At 52.8% G+C, this 19,532-nt stretch overlaps 1 protein-coding gene across 1 annotated transcript; it reads left to right on the forward strand.

The window, feature by feature from the left end:
* Positions 1-440: 440 nt before the first annotated feature.
* Positions 441-18,632, forward strand: Ttc22 (tetratricopeptide repeat domain 22). Its single transcript, XM_021201032.2, has 7 exons — positions 441-1,144; positions 12,469-12,524; positions 12,707-12,822; positions 14,387-14,505; positions 15,189-15,350; positions 16,921-17,073; positions 17,373-18,632. The coding sequence occupies exons 1-7, from the start codon at positions 578-580 to the stop codon at positions 17,904-17,906; spliced, it is 1,707 nt and encodes a 568-aa protein (XP_021056691.1). The 5' UTR covers positions 441-577; the 3' UTR covers positions 17,907-18,632.
* Positions 18,633-19,532: the final 900 nt, after the last annotated feature.

The raw sequence follows: 19,532 nt of genomic DNA on the forward strand, positions 1-19,532 counted from the left end.
AAGGTATTCAGTTGAGAGGTCAGATGCACAGACTGGAGGGGCGGGGGCCTGCTGTGTTCAGCGGAAGCACTCTAGAACACACACACACACACACACACACACACACACACACACACACACAGCTCTGGAGTGGGCAAGGCTTGCTCAGCTGGAAGGGCCTGTCCTGACAGCTCTGTGCAGAGGGTGGAGCATTGCCAATGGAGGAAGGACTTGGCCGGCCTGGGCAACCCGAGGCTCCAGGTCTCTTTGAGCATGACCTAGTTCTGTGACCTTGGCCCCTTTCTCTCCTGAACCTCTCTCTTCATCTGCTGAGTAGTCGAAATCTGCCCTTGCCACTTTCTGGGTTTGTGAGCCTCCCATTTGGCAATGCACCACACCTGTTTTTCAGGCACACCTGCTTGTGCAATGCTGCTGTCTAGCAGCGAAAGCGGAAACACCTACAGGGCGAGTCCTTGGCCGGCTCTGGGAACCACCCACTTGCAAGAGGTGCCCGGGACCGCCGTCCGGGGCTCCCTCCGGGGCCGCCCCATCCACTGTCCTTGGGAGCTAGGGGAGGCCAGGGCAGTCAGGGGCAGCCATGACGGAGCCCGAAGCTGGAGCCGAGGACCTGGACACCCTCCTCGACGAGCTGGACTATCTGCCCGGCCACTTCCACCTGGAGATGCAGCTCAACTTCGAGCCGCGCTCACCCGCCCAACTGCGCGCCCGGGACCTGAAGCTCCAGCGAGAGGGTCTGCGGCAGGAGCTGGAGCTGGTGGCCACCCCGCAGCTGCCTGCCGTGCGTCACCTCTTGGGAACCTTTTCCTTCTACCTGGAGGAGCTGGGTGATGCCCGCGAGCATTTCCTGGAAGTGGCCCGCAAAGACCCTGGCAACCTCAACGCCTGGGCCAATCTGGCACACGTCTACGGTCAGCTGGGCCAGGAGGAAGAGGAGGAGGCGTCCGCCGGGCGACTGGCCAGCCTCATGGGCCTGGAAGGGGACCCCGAGGATGCTGGAGACCCCCGGCTCCGCGCTGCCCGCTGCCTGGCGGAGCAGGGATATGCGCATGGCTTCGACGTGGGCTGTGCCAGTCCAGAGGAGCGCGCGCAGGTGCTGGAGGCGGGCATCGCCCTCTACGACAAAGCGCTGGGCTATGGTCAGCAGGTGGGTGCTGAAAGGACTGTGGTCATTCATTTCCTTTGCTGGGGTGCCGGCCACCATTCCCGCCCCAGGTCACCGGGTAGTTCCTGGGTGGGCGTTCCTGGGTACTGCCCACCTGCCTTTCTGTTTCAGCACCAAGACAAATCCTCCAATCAGGCTAACAAATCCCTTCTCCCTCCTCTGCCAGCAAGTAAGAGGTACAATCAGACACCAAAAGTTGGCAGATTTTTCTTCCTCCTTTCTTCCCTCATCCACCTATCCTTTTAAACCCCAATTTTGCCACTGCCTCCGCTTATAAGAGCTTTTTCTGGCAGCCCAGCCTCTGAAATGTCCTGCCTGGCTTTGTGGTCATTCTCAAGCTCTGATCTCCTGTGCCATGTTTCACTCAGCTGATACAGTTGCTGCATCTTCACTGGCTACATCCTCAACCCAGCCTCCCCTCCCCTCCCTGCCCCACCCCCCACCCCCTGGGCTGGCAGAGTGACTCTTAGGCTTGAGTGACATCCTAGGCCCTCAGTCCTCCATCCAGGCTTTCACTACACCCCACATCCAGTCCGTCCACAGTGGGTGGGCTCCACATAGCTCTCTTCCTTCCTGTGTCTGACCTGTCTCTTCCTGGGGTACATCCTGCTCCTGTGGCCTGCATGGCCCCCTGTAGCTCTCAGATTTGCTTCAGAATTTCCCTTCCAGGGACGCCTCCATGTTTCCAGGCAGGTCACAGCACCCTCTCAGCTTCCCCAGCCCTGTTCCAATTGTCCCTCAAGCCTGTCCCTCCAGCTCTGTCTCAACAGTTTTGAGAGGGGGCACAATGGTCATCTGACTTCTCACTGTAAACCAGTGTCACTGGTTCACAGTGATACTCAAAGGTCCCGGCACTAAATAGATCCTAGCATACCTGTCCTTTATCCTGAAGACCAAGAGTCCTGTGTTCAAGCAGTCTATACAATAAGCACTTATGACTGAGCATCCCTGGGATTTAGGTGTGGCTATGGTGTCCTCCAAAGGTTTGCCTGACTGGGGACCATCTACAGCCATACCAGTTCATACCAGTTCACACCAGGACATGGCTCCTAGCTGGTTGTTGATACTTTGTCTGTTTTAAGGTTCTCAGAAACATGTCACTGGGTCTGGCCTTCACTGCAGGAGAAAGGGTCATACAGGTCAGAAATACCAGCAGGTGGGCTCACTGGGGGCTGCCTGTCACTAAGGCTGATGAAGAGTGATGTGGGAATGTTATTCTCTTGAGCGATATGCCCTGGCACAACACTGTTCACAAAGCCTCTGCACACATCTCGAGCGTCTTTTCCACCAAAAGATGCAAGTTCTTAAAGAGAAATGTTGGAGTGGTGACTTTAGCGAGGCCCCGTTGGAGGGCATGGAGTTGACCTCAGGACAACAGTGCAGGGTACAAGTCAAGAGGACACTTAGACTGGGAGTGCAAGTTCAAGGCTCTCTGGGCTCTCCAGCTCCACTCAACCAATACCGGGCTCTCCACGTGCCCTTTCCCTCTCAGTGAAATGAGATAATGACGTGATATGTGTCATGGGTTTTCACATTAGTATAATGGTGGTACCATTTGGTTGATGACATAATTTAGGGCTAATGTTTGTAAAGTTCCTAGAAAGGGCCTGCACAGAGGCAGCCGTAGGTGAACATCTATTTTCTCACCTATGAAGCCTCCCCCCGCTACCACAAGCTAGGTGTAGCTGGGAGTGTGGATGGGAGCTGGGACCTCCAGCCTGAACTTGAAGTCAAATGCCAGGTGTCAGGCATGGGTAGAACAGCCAGCACTCTGTGTGTTGAGTGTGGCTGTGATCACAGGTCACAGCAACAGTGTGGTGCTTAAAAGGCCCTGGGTAGGGAGCTTGAGGCTCAGAGACTCAGTGTCAGGGCCACCCACGGGGAAGGTCTCTGTCCACAGGTCTGCTTCTCACCCGTGGAATAACACAGGAAGCTCCCTTGATAACCACCAAGGTCTTTTTCAGGATGGGGTTGGGGGAAGGAAGGCTTCCTAGTAGAGGTGGTCAGGGAAGCAAAGGTTTGGGAGTGGCAGGCACACAGAGGACAGCTCTTCTCTGTATAGTCACCACAAGCCACGGTGGGCACTGCCCAGCCGGCGATCAGCCAAAGGATGGGACACTAAGAGGCTGTTGCTTGGGAACAGTTGCGGCCAGGAGAGGGTTAGGGTTTGCCTTCTACCCCATATGCCAAAGAGTAGTGAGCCCACGCTCATGAAGTACCTGGTACTACATAGGTGCTCAATAAACACGGCAACGGTGATGATTTTGGCAATCAGAGTCAGGCAGGAGCTTGGCCATGAGAACTCAGCTCTGTTACTGTTTTTTTGCTGTGTGGCTTTAACAAGCCACTCGTCTCTGGCCTCCGTGCAGACTTCACAGGTGCCAGTACTGAGCTCTGGACCACTGCCTGAGATGTTCTGTGGTATACAGAAGAACACACTTTTTAAACAGACCTAGATAGGCCTGACAGTGGAAGTGGACTTCAGTGGCACATGGGGACCCAAGGTTGGCATCAGCAGTGACCTGGAAAAATCCAGGTCCTGTGGAATAGAGGAGCAGTGAGTAAGTTCCAGAGAAGTGACACTTTCCAGCAGAAGTGACCTGTGGAAGCTTCTAGAAGAGGCAGCAATCTGCTGACAGGAGTAGGCTGGCGACACTGCTGCCAGCATGGAGTCTGCAAAGGCTCGACTGCAGGAGCCTACTGAGCAGGACTTCAGAGACCGAAAGAGGCAGCCTGAAACTTTGTAGCAATCTGACACGGCCTCTGAAACGGGCTCCCACCTTCCACTTTAGCCACGTTTTTCCTGACGTTGTCAGCCCCCTTTCACTGCAATTCTAACATGATTCTCCAGATATCCCATGCAGCTTTATCCCTAGAGCAAATACATCCATCAGAGCCTAGCCCGCATGTCACCTACTCCTGGGAACCTCACACAGCTGCCCACTTCGGGCACCTCCCCATTGCATCTTCCAGCAGAACCCTGTGGGTCTCTTGCAGGACTGGGAGCTGAGGCCTGCCTGCTTAGCAGTTTGCCCGAGGGCACTGAGCCAGCAAGTGGGAGTTGAATAGTCCCATTCTAACTTGTCTGAAGGCCTTCGCTTTTCTCTGGGATCAGAAAAGGGGGGCAGAGTGAGACTCCCTCTCTCATGGACACTCTCAAAAGTCTGGGATGGGGAGTATTGAGAGCTCTCAGGTAAGCCGGTACCCTCTGTTGGGAAGATCGCTGAGATGGAGGCTCTCAGGGCGGTGAGTAAGGGAAAGGACTCCCGCAAGAATCACCACCACTTGCAGGAATGTGGAGGTGAGCCATGGCTACCACAGCTAGTGCAATGCAGGAGGTTTGTTAGCTGATAGGAGAGGCTCAGCAGGCAGGCAGGATGAGCCTGGAGCTCCTTGAGGCCAGAGGACAAAGGACTGCTGGAAAGCAGTGGCTGCTCAAAAGGAAACGAGGGAGGCTGGTGTTCTACTTGTAACCTGTGTGAGGGGGTTTGGGATGTCTGTGCTCTGCTCTTCATTCCCTGCTGGGAGGTTTGGGGGCCTTGCTACACTAGACAAAGCCCTCTACTGCTGAACTATCTTCCTTTTCTTTCTTTCTTTCTTTTTTTAAGTTATTTATTTTATTTATATGAATACACTGTAGCTGTCTTCAGACACACCAGAAGAGGGCATCACATCCCATTACAGATGGTTGTGAGCCACCATGTGGTTGCTGGGATTTGAACTCAGGACCTTCGGAAGAGCAGTCAGTGCTCTTAACTGCCGACCCATCTCTCCAGCCCCTGAGCTATCTTTCTAAGGCTGGCTCCTCTTTCTTGACAAAATTATTAAGAGATGGGTGGCTTTTATCACTCCTTCCTTCCTCTGAAGATCACCTACACACACAGACACACAGATACACAGACACAGACACACACAGACACACACACACATACATACATACACACACACATTCACACACACAGACACACACACACACACACACACACACGGGGGGGGGGAGGAGAGGGAATAGGAGAGAAGGAGAGGGAGAGGGAGAAGATAGAGTGAGACAGAGAGAAAAAAAGAGACAGAGATTGATTTTCAGTGTTTCGCTGTCACAAATCTCAAGGTTCCATGGACATTAAGAACACAGAATTTGCCAGGCTGTGGTGGCGCACGCCTTTAATCCTAGCACTCAGGATGCTGAGGTGGGCGGATCTCTGAATTCAAGGTCAGCCTGGTCTATGCAGTGAGTTCCAGGACAGCCAGGGACTCCTGGCTGTGTGTAAAGAGAACTCCTGAAGATGGTGGTGGTTTTGCTTGATGGGTGGTCCTGTGCAACACGCGCCTGCTAACATAGGTGCAGATTCATGTGTGAACACACATGAACACTCATTTGCACACCTGCATGCCCACACAAGTGAGCACTCACACACGTGCACGCTCATACACTCACACACAAGCTCCTCCCCAGGCCTCTGTAACGGTAAGACCCACTGCCGAACTGGAGCCTGTGGGCTGTGTGAGCTCAGAAGTTCACTTTTGTAAATGTTGGTGTCTAACTCGGGCCTCACAGACCCACTGCCTGTCAGACACTGTGTTTCCCTCACATGCAGGGCACGGCAGGCTCCAGAGGGAAAGCAAGTGTCTAGTGCACTTATGTCATTTGGGTGATGCTGGAGGGCAGGGGGGTGATACCCCAGACCTGTCTCACAAACAGAGCGGGCATTCCATCTTTCATGCCCAGCGGGGTTGGAGGGGACTCTGAGTCAGCAGCCCCAGGATCCCCGTGTCTACATGGCTGCCTCTGGGCACACACACACACACATCCACAAGATCACTGTTGCACACGGGTATAGTTGGGGACACACCTCCACAGGGTTCCTGATGTATGTGGGTACAGTTGGGCACACATGTCCACAGGATCCCTGTGTGCACATGGCCACAGTTGGGAACTCGCACCTCCACAGTTCTGAGTGCCCTGATCCAGTTCGGAAACAGGAGGAGGAAGCCAGGCCAGGGGCTGATGAGCTGGGTACCAAACATGCCTGTGATTTTCCGCATCATCTCATAGAAATGCTGGCAGTGCCACGTTATTAGCGCCAGTCTACACATGAGAGAGCAGAAGCTCAGAGAGGTGCAGGCTTGCCCAAGGGCATGCAGCCATGAGTGACAGGGAGGGACCACAGTCAGGTGCATGGGCTCAGGGTAGAGCATCCCTGCCTCGGTGACACCCAAAGTCCCCCAGCTTTGCTGTTCCTTGCTTCTGGGGCTGCCGCCGCCTTGTCATCCCACCCATCCGGTAACCTTGAGGGCCACGTCTCCATATTCTCAAAGACACAGGACCCTAGATGTCAGTTGTTCTTAGCATCACCTGACTCAATTATGTCTGACAGAAGAGAGAATGTGCACAGGGTGCTGCACGGTGGCTATTAGTGCACTGGGGAGCTGAGGAGAGTCAGACGAACTGCCCTTCTTTGAGGGGACACTGGACTCTCTCAGGCCCGCAGCCACTACAGACCCTGGAGTCTGCCTCAGATCCACAACAATGAAATAGAGCTATGGTTCTTCACAGTTCAGTCAGTGTGGGGACCACATGAAGCAAAGATGACCCACAGGGCCAGAAAGACATGACAAAGGGACAGCAGGGAGCTTGAAGTCCTCCAGGTGGAATTCTCTAGGGAACCCAGGATGATGACAGACACTCACTCCCTAGGTGTCACATCCAGTTCCTAAACTTCCCCCACCAGCCTGTTTGCTACCCTGCCAACGCTTTGTGGCTGCTGGCTCAGTGACCTTCTGGGATCCCTGGTCGGAGCAGAGGGCCTCACGTTTCTGTTACTCCACACACCTGCTGAGGCATAGTACCCCCAGCAGGGCTGGAAGGACTTCTTCCTGTCCTGTCCCAGGTGCTCTGGCCCGCTCTGTCACCACGGAAGACATTCCAGCCAGAAGGACACATTCCTAGGCAGGTCTGACACCTCCCGACTGTTTCTGGCAGTCGAAAGACCAGTTTTTGGAGGGAGGCAGGTGAGAACCTGAATCCTGCCTGGCCCTTCTGCTTGGGCTGTGGCGTTGAACTGTGGCTCTTAGGCGGTTTTCTAATCCCTATGAGGAAGACACTAACTATACCTCCCAAGGCTGCTGCGAGAAGCAGGTACCGGTGTAGCCACTGGCCCAGAAGGAGCCTTCCTCCTTTCCATCAGTCCCCTCCCAGGAGATCTTTAGTCAGCTCTCTGGGGCCTCCCTGGAATGTATGGAGCGGCTGCCAGGACAAAGTTCACCTTGCTGGGCAAACACTGTCTGAGAACCTGGCTGACTGTGCAGTCTAATCAGAAGCCTACAGTTCTGTAAACCGTGGGTTTAGTGCGATTTGTCTCTGGACCACCTATGGAGGTGCCTGAGTTAACACAAACCTGCCCTGTGACAGTGCATCCTATCCCAGTACTGCCAGGTCACCTGCCTATGTCCCTTAACCCACCAGCCACAGAAGCAGATTCTTCAGGCTTCCTGGAGGAGAACAGACGGATCCTTGGGCCCATTAAAAAAAAAAAAAGTGTCAGTCCACTTTCACTCCACCCCCCAGTCAGTCCAGCCAATGGCTTTCAAACTTAGCACAGTAAGCAAACCAACCCCCCCATCCCCACCCCCAGCCACACCTCTAGAGTCACAGAGGAGTGAGTCAGGAGTTTGCATTTCTAAGTCAGGCCTGGTGGCTCACACAGCAATTCTAGCACACCCAGACCGAGGCAGGAGGATTGCCACGAGTTTGAAGCCAGCCTAGACTACAGTATGAAACCCTGTCTCAAAACAAAACAAACAAAATAAACCAAATGTCTTAGTCAGGATTTCTATTGCTGCCATGAAACACCTTGACCAAAAAGCAAGTTGGGGAGGAAAGGGTTTATTCTGCTTATACTTTCATAGCACTGTAACATCACCAAAGGAAGTCAGGACAGGAACTCAAATAGGGCACGGAACCTGGAGGCAGGGGCTGATGAAGAGGCCATGGATCAGGGGCACTACTTATTGGTTTGACTATCAATATAACAAAAGCTAAGCCTGGGTGTGGAGATGCACCCCTATAATCCTAGCAGGAGGTGGAGGCAGGATGATTGCAAGCTTTGGGCTAGCTCAGAATGTGCAGGAAGGCCCTTTCTCATAAACAGGGTGGAGGGTGGGGCTGGGGGTAAAGAATGCCAGGAGGAAGTCTCAGTCCAGGCTTTGGGGACACTATCCTGCCTCAGTTTCCCCACTTTCCCTTCCACACAGGACATTCTGAAGCCCTAATTAAGCTCAATGTGCTTTGCAAACGGTAACCACTAGATCTTTGTGGTACCCTGGTACCCTAGATCTTTGCGGTTTGATAGTGTGGGGGAAATGTGAACTTAAAGTCAGAGGCGGCCTGAAAGAGAGAATGAAGCCGGTAGCCTCCATGGCTTTCTGCCTGCTACTCCCATCTCAGGAGGAACAAAATGACGAGAGACTCAGAGGATCATGAAGCTGGTGCTCAGGGCAGCCCTAGAGCCATCCGTCACTCTCACCTGTACCTGTTAGTCCCAGGGTCACTATACACTCAGGCTGGGTCTCATGGGATCCCTTGCTGAGAATCTGCCCCAGGGTGGAGGCCACCCTGTAGCCAAGGCTCTGGTGCTGGCTGGCCACTGTCAGAGCTTCAGGGCACTGATGATGGTTGAGTACTGGGTGTCCCACACAGAGACCGTGCCGGGCAGTCCCAGAAACTCCTTCCAGAGTACTCTCAGCTTTTGCCCCCTCCCAGGCTCCCTCTGGGAGCTGGGAACCCTGGTGCTATGCGCCTTGCCTGCCTGCTGAGGTTCTGCAGCGGGAGAGGCAAGCAGCCCCTCTTTGGGCAGGAGCGCACGGGCAGTCACAGGCCTGTTTAATTTAGTGCACCGTGACTTGCCAGGTTGCCCCTGGTAACAGCTTCAGCTGCTACTTCCAAAACAGCCAGGATTTTTAAAGGGACCAGGCTATTTTCAGGCTGGCATTGGACTATGGAGGAACAGCATCCAGGAGCTGCTTCTCCAGGGTGCTGAAAACCCAGCGGCACTCTGAGGCCTCCACTCCATGGCCACTAACCCCGTCCCTAACTCAGAAGCCAGCCCGAAGCCTGAATCCCGCTCACAAGTATGACATGCTACATTTGAGATTCGTCACGTGTCCTATTCCAATACCTACATTTTTGGAAAATCAGTTTAGCCTCCAAATTTGGAGGGTAGGGAGAGAGAGGGCCTAGGAGCTGCTCCTGTAATTCAGGGATAGTTCCACCAGGTGGCGATGTTGCTTCCATCATGGAACCGGTAACTGGGTTATAAACTCGGTGATGTTGACAGTGAGCAGACTGGTGGGGGAAGGACTCACTTGTAATCCTTGATATTATCTCACATGGAGTTATTCTGCCTCTCTGGCCTCAGTGTCCCTGGATATAGAATAAGGAGATCAATAACAGTGTTGTGGAAAAGACTGGAGGCTAGGACCGTGGAGGAAGGAGTTGAACTCCCAGCTCTGTCATTCACAGACCATGCGAGTTGAGGGAATCAGGTCTTTGGACCTGAATGCCAATGAAAGGAATGTCTACATAGTGAATGGGCTACCCTGGGCTACACGACAAGTCCGGGACTAGGCTACATACTGAGATGCTGTCTCAAAGCAAAACAAAGCAAAGCAGACAATACATCCAATACCGGGGTCCTGTGGAAGTAAGAAAGATGCCTTGTAGCCCTAGAGAAGAGGGAATGGGGAGAGGTGGGGTATCTTCAGGCTCTAGGCCATGAAATCCTATGACTCTTTGGATATTGAAAATAGATTGCACTAGACAAAGCACCCCCAGGCCAGCCCACACCAGGACAGATAGAATGAGTGTTTGCCCTAGGAGGGACCCACCCACACAGGCCCCAGAGGCATGCAGCACTATCCTCCTTTGCAGTTAAGGATGCAGTCACTAAGTACTCATCCCTGTAGTCACCCAGTTGGACCACTCAGGCGTGTGAGCCGCCAGCCTGTGATCTGCTCATTCCAAGCCAGAATCCATCCCATCAGCTCCTGTGTTGGCCCCATCTTTTGTCATGGGGTCATGGAAGGAAGTGTGGCGCTTCCTTCCTCCATGTGGGAGGTTGGCACAACCCAGCTTTAACCCCTGCTATGGCTCCCAACTGTTTTCCACAAATGGGCTCCAAACTCTAAGCCTGGTATTGTGGGGCTTCCTGACATTCTTCCCTGCTGATTCCCCAGCTCCCTGGGTGAGGGGTTCCAGCTCTGGTCACATGTAGACACCATAGGCCACTCTCCTACATCTCTGGCTTTCTGCCCACAATAACCAGCCCTCCTGGGATAGTTTTTAATCCCTCTGGGTGGCTCCCTTTCTTCTTGAGGACCCTGTTCTAGTGCCTCTTCTCCAGAAAGGCCTGGAGAAACTTCTGGGTTAGAGAGAACATCTCTTACAGTCTCCCGTGGCTCCTGCATCCTTCCCATTCTAATTGAGGATTTACACCTGGCTTTCCTGACAAGCCAAAGCCTTTCAAGATGGGACCCACCTTCCCTCTCCTGTCTTCACTCCTCCCCAGCCTTGGACCATGCAAACAATCAGAGGCAACACTAGCTAAGAAACACAGCAGATCTCTCTAGGGCTCAGGTTTCCTGGACCTGTCCCAGTAAGTTGTCATGCCACTCTGGAGCTCAGATGCAAGATGTCTCCTTCAGACAGACACATGTGCGCACATACACAGAGAGAGAGAGACAGAGACAGAGACAGAGACAGAGACAGAGACAGAGACAGATAGACAGAAAGAGAGGGATTTACCCAGGATCCCGTTCACTGGCTCTGGCTCCCTCTACATTACTCGTATACACAGTATTCTTTGCCCTCCCGGTTATTAATTCTGTATCCCAAACATTCGTTCAAGCCAGCCTCCTTCCCACCAGATACCCTGGTCCCAGTCCCACTCTCAGAAGTGTCACAACCTACTCAAGACCCAGCTTGAAAATATATCCTCTAGCCAGGTAGTAATGCCACACACCTTTAATCCCAGCATTTGGGAGGCAGAGGCAGGTAGATCTCTGAGTTTGAGGCCAGCTTGGTCTACTGAGAGAATTCCAGGACAGCCAGGGCTACACAGAGAAACCCTGTCTCAAAAACAACCCCCCCCCAAAAAAAACCAAAAAACCAAACCAAACCAAACAAACACAAACAGGAAGAAAGAAACACCAGCTGGGTGTGACATCATCCTACATAGATGGTCCGCATCACTCTCAGGATCAGACTCTGCTCCTCCTTCAGGGTTTGACAGTAGAGCTCGGTGTCTGGAGCATGGGCTATGGAGCTAAACAAACATCAGCTCTGCCATCTCCATCTGTGCTGTCCTGGGCAAGTCATGTTACCTCTCTGCACCCAGTGTATTCACTGGGGCTAACACCTGGGTCCTAGGTTTGCTATGAGATCCAGGCAATTGCATGAGAACCTTGGCACGCACCCCAGGCCTCTCTCCATACCCAGGCCTGTCTCCCCAGCCTGTTCGTGAACCTGGCAATGTCAGGGTTCAGCTGCCATTTGAGGCCACATCCCTACAGCACCTCAGAGGTACTCAGAAATGCTGGCTGGTTTGAATGTTGCTGGAGTAAGGGAGTGCGGGGGTGGGTAGTAAGGGGGAGCGAGCTCCTGAGCTGGGAAGGCAGAAGAGGGGCTGGGGAGATGAATGTGGAGGGAGGGTCAAGAGCCGGAGGCAGAGTTGCCGACATGCACTGGGGATTTTATTGGTTTTCATTAAAATTCCTGTTCCCAGGCAGGAGGAGCTACTCCCTTAAATAGCAGCATAAATATTTTATCTAGTGCCCAAGTCAGTCTAAATGCACAGTGAGGTTGGCAAGAATAATAATGAGAAAATATTCAGGGAGGCTGGGGGAGGCTGCGCTGAACAGACTCACTTAACATCCCCAGGAAGGCTTTCTCAGGAAGATGGAAGTGAGACGGAGCCCAGAGAAGAAGGAGTAGCTGGAAGGAAAAGGAAGATCCCAGCTGCTCAAAGCCCAAGGCTGGGGGAGCCAGGATCGTAGAATTAGCTGGGGAAAGGAAAAGGTGTTCCACACCTCTCTGTAGTGACCACTTCACAGGGGGCTCATGTGACTAGTCTCCAGTGCCCTTTGATCAGAGAAGTAAAGCCCAGCAGGGCACTGTCATCAGGGCTGTTGAGGGTCAAAGGCCTCCCCACTGTACCTGTTGCCTCTTCAAGCTCACAAGCATGAGGACTTGTAAACAACGACCTGAGTATCTCAATAACCGCCATACAGCATGCCCATCCTTTGCTTCCTAGATCCCAATAGAAGAGAAAAGGAGCTGGTACTTCACCATGGCAACACTCTTCATCAGGTCAGACCTGCATCTGGAGATGGGTTGGGGATGGCGGAAGGGGGTGTGGCCTGGAAGCCAGGCAGAAGATGGAGTAGAGGTGGGCCAGCCTTCCCATGACAAGGAGCCTGTGGACACCATGGCAACATTCTGGGGATGGCTGGGAGGGGTAGATGGGGGCCATAACCCTTTCCTGCCCATAGGCTGGATGGCATCTTTCTGGAGATGGGCAGTGAGGAGCAGAAGAGGCTGCCAGCCTTCAACCGTACTCTGGCCTTGCTCGGGGAAGTCCTCAAGTCCTCAGACTCCAGACACCAAGGTGGGAACTCCAGGCAGGGTTGAAGAGTAGTAGCCTCTGTCCTGCTGTCCTGTACCTGGCAATAGTTCTGTCTGCCTCTAGCCCTGTCTCTCATTGTGTCTCACCCCGGCTCATCGCACAATCGTATTGTTTACCCAAGAAAGTCCAGGCTCCTTGACCCAATAAATAAAGCAACTGTAGGGTATAGCAGTCCCAGGTGTGACACCAGACTCTGGTCCTAGCGCTGAGTGGCATGTAAAGCAGCTTATGGAAGGCTTGGACACTGTCGGTAAAACAAGTCACTAATACGGGGACAGCCAAGGAGAGAACAGATTGAAATACACTTCAAGGAAGTGGCAGGGAAGCTTCCAGAGAGAGAGCCACTGAGGGAGAGATCTTTTATAGCAGTTGAGGGGGCGTTACTCGGCCTGTTTCATGAGCCATTTGTGTGGGTACTGTGTGTGGTAGAGTGGCTGCGCCTCATGTCATCTGGTTTAGTAGTAACCTTTACGGTAAGTCGTTTCCGAGAGTGGCCATGATGTGAGGAGCCCTGGCATCTCTGGGGATTAGCCATCATGGGTCACTTGAGGCCAGGCTGCAAAGGTCACAGCTAGACTGTAAAGGAATAGGGGTTTTGCTATTATTTGGGGCCTTTGCCTCTATAGTCAGGAAACTGAGGCAGAATGGCGCAGAGTGCCAAGCTAGCCTGTGCTGCATGGTAATACAAAACAAACAACTCACCGAGGAGGCAATAACATGGACCCACATCTTGAATTGTGTAGCTTGTGTCCCTACCACCTCCCCCCCATCTGTGGTTAGGGAAGAAGGCTATGAATGACACAGGTGTGTCATTTGTTCTAAGGCCAGACAGCAATCACAGGAACACACTCACAGATGCACACATACACACACACACACACAAACACAGACATACACAGACACGTACACAAACATAGACACATAGACACACATACACAAACACAGACACACATACACAGACATACATACACACACACATAGACACATAGACACACATATACACACACAGTCATACATACACACAGACACATACACACAAGCACAGACCCAGACCCAGACACACACACATAGACACACACACAAACACACTAACACAGACATACACATACATAGACAAACACACAAACACAGATGCACCCAGACATACACATACAGACACACATACACAAACACAGACACACACAGACATACACACATACACAAACACAGACACACACAGATATACACACATACACACATACACAGAGATATACACACATACACAGACACACACACACACACACACACACACACACACACACACTAGAGACCAGGAGAGCTATAACCCTGAATGACATCTCCTGTATGACATACTGGGACACAAACAGTGTGCACTAGAAGGAATCGTGTCACACCCTCAGCATCCTATATCCTCCCTCCACTTTTTTTCTCCTCTGTCCCTGGCCTTCATGGGGGCTAATGCCTACAGAGGAGGGGCTGGCCCCCACATGCTGGGGCTCTCCCTGCCCCGACTGCTCCCTAGAAACCCTCTCTTGCCCTCACCCAGCTCTGGCCTGGTGCTATGTTGGCATGCTGCTGGAGAGGAGAGACACCTTCTCTACCACCCCCATGGGTGTCCATGAGTGTGGGTACTCAGGCACAGAGCCCCTGGACTGCTTTGGCAAGGTATGTATGTGACCCGGGTACACCTACTTTGCAAACTGGGTCTCCCACATCTCCCCCAGAGCTCTCTGCTTCTCTAGGCCAACCCCACTGTGTGACCCACCCAGGAAGGACTCTACTCCAGCCCCCCTCTCCATCTCTCCCCCATGCCTGCTCTGTTCTGCCCAAGACCAATACCCTCCCCACCGAAACTGGCCCACGCCCATCCCTCCAGCCTTGAAACAGGCTCTGGCACAGTTCCTCTGGGAGCCTGTATCCACACCTTTCCCTTGGCCATGTTTTCTCTCTCTCACCCCCAGCAGCTTAGTAGAAGATGTTAGGTTTCCTGGGGTCTCCTTTCTGGCTCTGCTCTCGGGCCATGCAACCCTGAGACAAGTCATTTAGAACAGGTATCGATCAATACCAACATTGCCAGGGAGAGCTTGGCTCAGCTGGAAATCCCGTAAGTATGAGGACAGAGAGTAAGACTGACCCTGATCTTACCCCGTACCAGCCCCATGACAGCGGAGGAAAGGCTTGAGAATGTGCCAGCGAGCTAGACTCCAAGGGATTGGGGAGCCTTGCCCAAAGGGATCCTGTATAGTTGCTGGATGACTGAGCCGGGTGGATGTTGGCCATGGGTGGGTGGGAACTGCGGCTGTGGTGGCACAGCTTTATGCCTTACTCCCCTCTCCATCCCTTCTTAGGCCATTGAGATTGCTAAGAACCAACCTCCCATTCTGAATCGCCTGGCCAAAATCTTCCACTTCCTGGGAAAGCAGGACATGGCCATAGGAACCTGCAACATGGCCCTGGCGGTGCTTACAGACCCGGAGCTCAACTGGCAGGCATACTGCACCAGGGCCAAGGTGAGCAAGTCAGCCTGCAGCCCCACTTGCCACCAGGAAGAAGAAGGCAAAGGTCAGGGGCAAAGAGCCTGGTGCCCGTGCCCTGGAAGCTTCCTGGCGGAGGGCTTGGGAACCATCTTGGCACCTGACAATGCTTTGAGCTAAGAGAGTTAAGTGTGGTCATGTGTGTAAACATGGAAGCCAGCACACCTGAAGAGTTCACTATCATTAGGTCCATTTTAGCAGCTTCACTGTCTCTTGAGAGAATGAGCTGCACCGTGTCCCCAACGCTGCTAGTCATACCCTGAGGTGAAAGCTGCCTCCCTCAGGCCCAGCTCCGCCTCTGGCACCCCCACAACCCTGCAGAACCCAGCCGTTGAGGTCACATCTGTAGCTCTGAAATCATTTTTCTCAAGTCAAGAAGGACCCCACCCCCACCCCTCATCATCTTCTCCACTACCTTTCACCTGACCAGGTAGTCAACGTGCTGTTGGTCTGGTCTCCATGGCTATGGGAAAAAAGCAGAAAACGTCTTCCCTGCAGTTGATAAAGTTGTTACTGACAATAGGATGCTTACTGTAAAATCAGAAGGTAGCATTACAGAAACCTTTCATGCTGTGCTCTGGCTTAGTGCCCCCAAGAGTCCCCCCAGGAGGTAAGACATATGCCAGGCTGTGGATGGGCATGGCTCAGGGAGGCAGCCAGCTTCCTTGGGGTCCTGCATCCACTTTGTGACAATGACAGGCACATCTGTTCCCTGTGGCTCCTAAGGTCACACTTGTTGCCTATCCGACCAGAGCAAGCAGGAAAACAACAGAAGGGATGGACAGGTCAGGGTGGAAGCTTAAGCCCATGGTGTGGCCCAGGAGCCCAGGTCTGGCTGAGAGAGCTCTGCCCAACAGGCCCTTGGTTTCTCCCAGCTCACTGGCCTAGGGTGCTCTCCTCAGAGATAGCCAGTTGGCTTTATTGCTCCCTTCCCGAGGGTCTGACAAAACCTCAGGTTCCGTCTCGCGACAATCTTATTGAAACTGTCCAAGTGCTCGCCAGGATCTCCTGTTCCCTCCTGCTTTATTTTTCCTTCCTAACACTGTTCATTATTTATTGTGTTATCATTCTCCCTGTTATCAACGAGCCCAAAGGATGCTTTGTCCTTTTGTTCTCAGTGTCGCCTCAGTGCCTGACACACAGTAGGTTTTGTGAACTGCTAAGTTTTCAGCTTAGAAAATGGTGTTTAGATAATATGAAACTTCTACCAGCTGATCGTGGGGGCACTGAATGGATGAATGAATGAATGAATGAATGAATGAAATGTTCTTCATTCATCCATCTCCTCAATATATAAGCAGAGAGACAGGTCTAGAATGGGGAGTAGTTACCCTAGCTCACACAGAACTAAGACTCCTGGGTCCTGGCCTGAAATGGCAGGTTTTCTGCAGCCGCACAGGATGTCCCTGGTTGTTGGCTTTCTGCAGCCACACCGAATGTCCCTAGTTGCTGCTGAGAAGCAATCTGGCTTTTTCATTGGATGAAGAAAAAAGAAAGGTAGATGTCTTGTGTGGAGTGCTTCCTCTAAGATACCCCTCTGCTGCAGGTCCGAATCAGAGCCTATGTCCATGACTTGGAACGAGCCAAGGTGGGGCTCGGGGGTATGCCTGACAGGAACCACCTGGCCTGTGCCAAAGCTGACCTTGAGGAAGTGGTCAAGGTGTGCCCAAGCCTCAGGACCTACCTAGATATCAGTCAGGTAAGAAAGACAAGGGCTGCCTGGGTACTGAGGATAGAATGGAGGAAATGGTGTACACCCTGCCCGCCTCCTCCAGTGCTCTGTGGAATGGAATAATGTGTGTAGGGTGTTCAGAAGCCCCCTCCCCAACCCTCTCCACCCCTCTTAGCAGTCAGCCCATGACGTGGTCAGGGAAGGGCTATCACAGGTGACCACATCTAATTATTCATGGAAGGGCTTGTTCAAGGTTAGGTATGGAGGGGCTGGGACTAGAACCCGGGTACATCTTCTCATTTTTATGCTCTCTCCCTGGCCCCCAGGTTTACTACTATATGGGCGTGGATGCCATGCGGGAGCTGCTGGCAGTGGATGAGGCTGCGCTCAACCAGGCTCTGGTTTTCCTGGCGAAGGCCGGTGAGTTGGAGCTAGGCGACACGCTGCCCGAGCTGCAACTGCTGCGCGGCAAATGCCTACGCGTCCAGGGTGAGGACGCCAACGCTGCGGTCTGCTTCAAGCGTGCAGTGGAGCTGGACGACGAGGGATCCAGCCATACCGAGGGCTTCGGCTGCCTGCTCGAGGCACTGCTGGCCCTGTGGAGCCAGGCGCAGCTGAGCGATGGCGAGGTGGGGTACGAGGTGGACGTCTGGCTGCGCCATGCCCAGGGCAAGTATCCGGCAGCACGGCTGCGCCAGGAGCTGCAGCGTGTGTGGCGTGGCCACACGGAAGAGGTCCTGGGTCTGGCCCGGGCCTTAGTAGCCCAGGGACGGCCAGCACTGGTGCGACTGCTCTTTGAGACCATGGAGCACGAGGGTGAGGACACTGGAGGGCCTGGCAAAAGTCGAGTATCCTCCTGAGTCAGGGGCTGATACCCTGTGGAGTCACCAGCCCGAAGAGGTCCTACCCGGATGACTGAATCTAGTCACAGCACCCGAGACGCACCACCAGGAAGGGTGAGCAGGACCAGAATGATTTCTGCACTGGGGCTACAGTTTAATAGAAGGCTTTCATAGCAAGCATGAGGGCCTGGATTCGTTTCCCACATGGGGGTTGGAGTGGGGGAAATCAAAGCAGACGCCTGCCCCTCCCCCCACCCGGAAATTGTGAATGGGTATTTTGAAACGTTTTATCAATTTGAAATACCCATAGGGCAGAAAGTGAGCACTGGCAGGAAATTCTGCGGAGCAAAGGCGTCTGGGAGCAGGCATGAGAGGCCGCTGGAAAACTGCCTGCTTGAGGGAAAGTTTTACAAACACACAGAAAATAGGATGGCTCAAATCTCCTGACAGAAAAGATAGCTGTCGCAGAAGTAACTTTCTATCCCTGATGTCCGAGTGACTACCACTGGATTCCCAAGGGCCACACGGAAAGTTTAGCTAAGTGGATCTCAAGTCCTGTAGCCAGAAAAGTCTGGCTAAGCCAGGCCGAGGTGGCACTGTGCCTGGGTGCAGGCAGAGGCCTGACGTAAACCCAGAGGCTCAGAGCCTGTTCCTACCTCTCCATCCACTTCCAGCAGGCTTCTGCTTTGGTCAGCCTTCTTGGAAGGCTTCCCAGAGTCCTTGAAATAAAACTCATTAGGAACACCTTTACTTGACTTCTTTGCTCTTGGGGAGACTTACAGATGTACCCCTTTGGAGCCTCCACCTGCCTCTATCTCAAACCTTCTAGGCATGGGAGGGAATCTAGGAATCTTATACACTTACAATCTCCATTGCAAATGTAGAAGTTTGCCTCCCACCCCCCACAAGCCTCTAAATCAATGGTTCTCAACCTTCCTAATGCTGTGACCCTTTACTACAGTTCCTCATGTTGTGGTGACCCCCCCAACCATAAAATTATTTTGTTGCAACTTCATAACTATAATGTTGCTGTTATAAATCATAATGCAGATATTTGATATGTGCTCCCTGTGGGGGTCATGACCCCCAAGTTGAGAACTACTTCTCTAAATCATAGAATGGCTCGGGCCACACAAGAGCTGATGTAGCCCAAAATTCTACAGTAAGTTCTCCTGAGACTCCAGGAGTGCCAGCCGGTCGCACATAATCAGGACATGACTTTCCACCTCGTGTCTCCCGACGGCTCCCATTTTAGATGGTGACACTCTCTGCTTCACTCTTCTCGCTGCTGTAGAAGCCAGGGCTCGACTCATCAATAGACAGCACAAATGACCAGAACCTCTTCTCTTCCACCGGCCCACTCTTCCCTTCTCTACCCAAGACCATGCCTACAGGCTCCCCTAGAATGGGAGCCCCTGTTCTGAGCCTCTGCTTCACTAAGTAGACAAATGGATTTGACAGGACTCGGAAATCAGTGACATTTGTTTTCTGCCTTTCCTGCCCACCCTGCCGCCTGCTCCTGCCATGGTTAGGGTTTTTTTTGTTGTTGTTGTTGTTGTTCATTTTATCGTTTTATGCTACCTCGTTGTCTTAGTTAGGGTTTTACTGTTGTGAACAGATACCATGACCAAGGCAACTCTTATA

This window comes from Mus pahari, chromosome 6 (assembly GCF_900095145.1).
Source record: "Mus pahari chromosome 6, PAHARI_EIJ_v1.1, whole genome shotgun sequence".
Taxonomy (NCBI): Eukaryota; Metazoa; Chordata; class Mammalia; order Rodentia; family Muridae; genus Mus; species Mus pahari.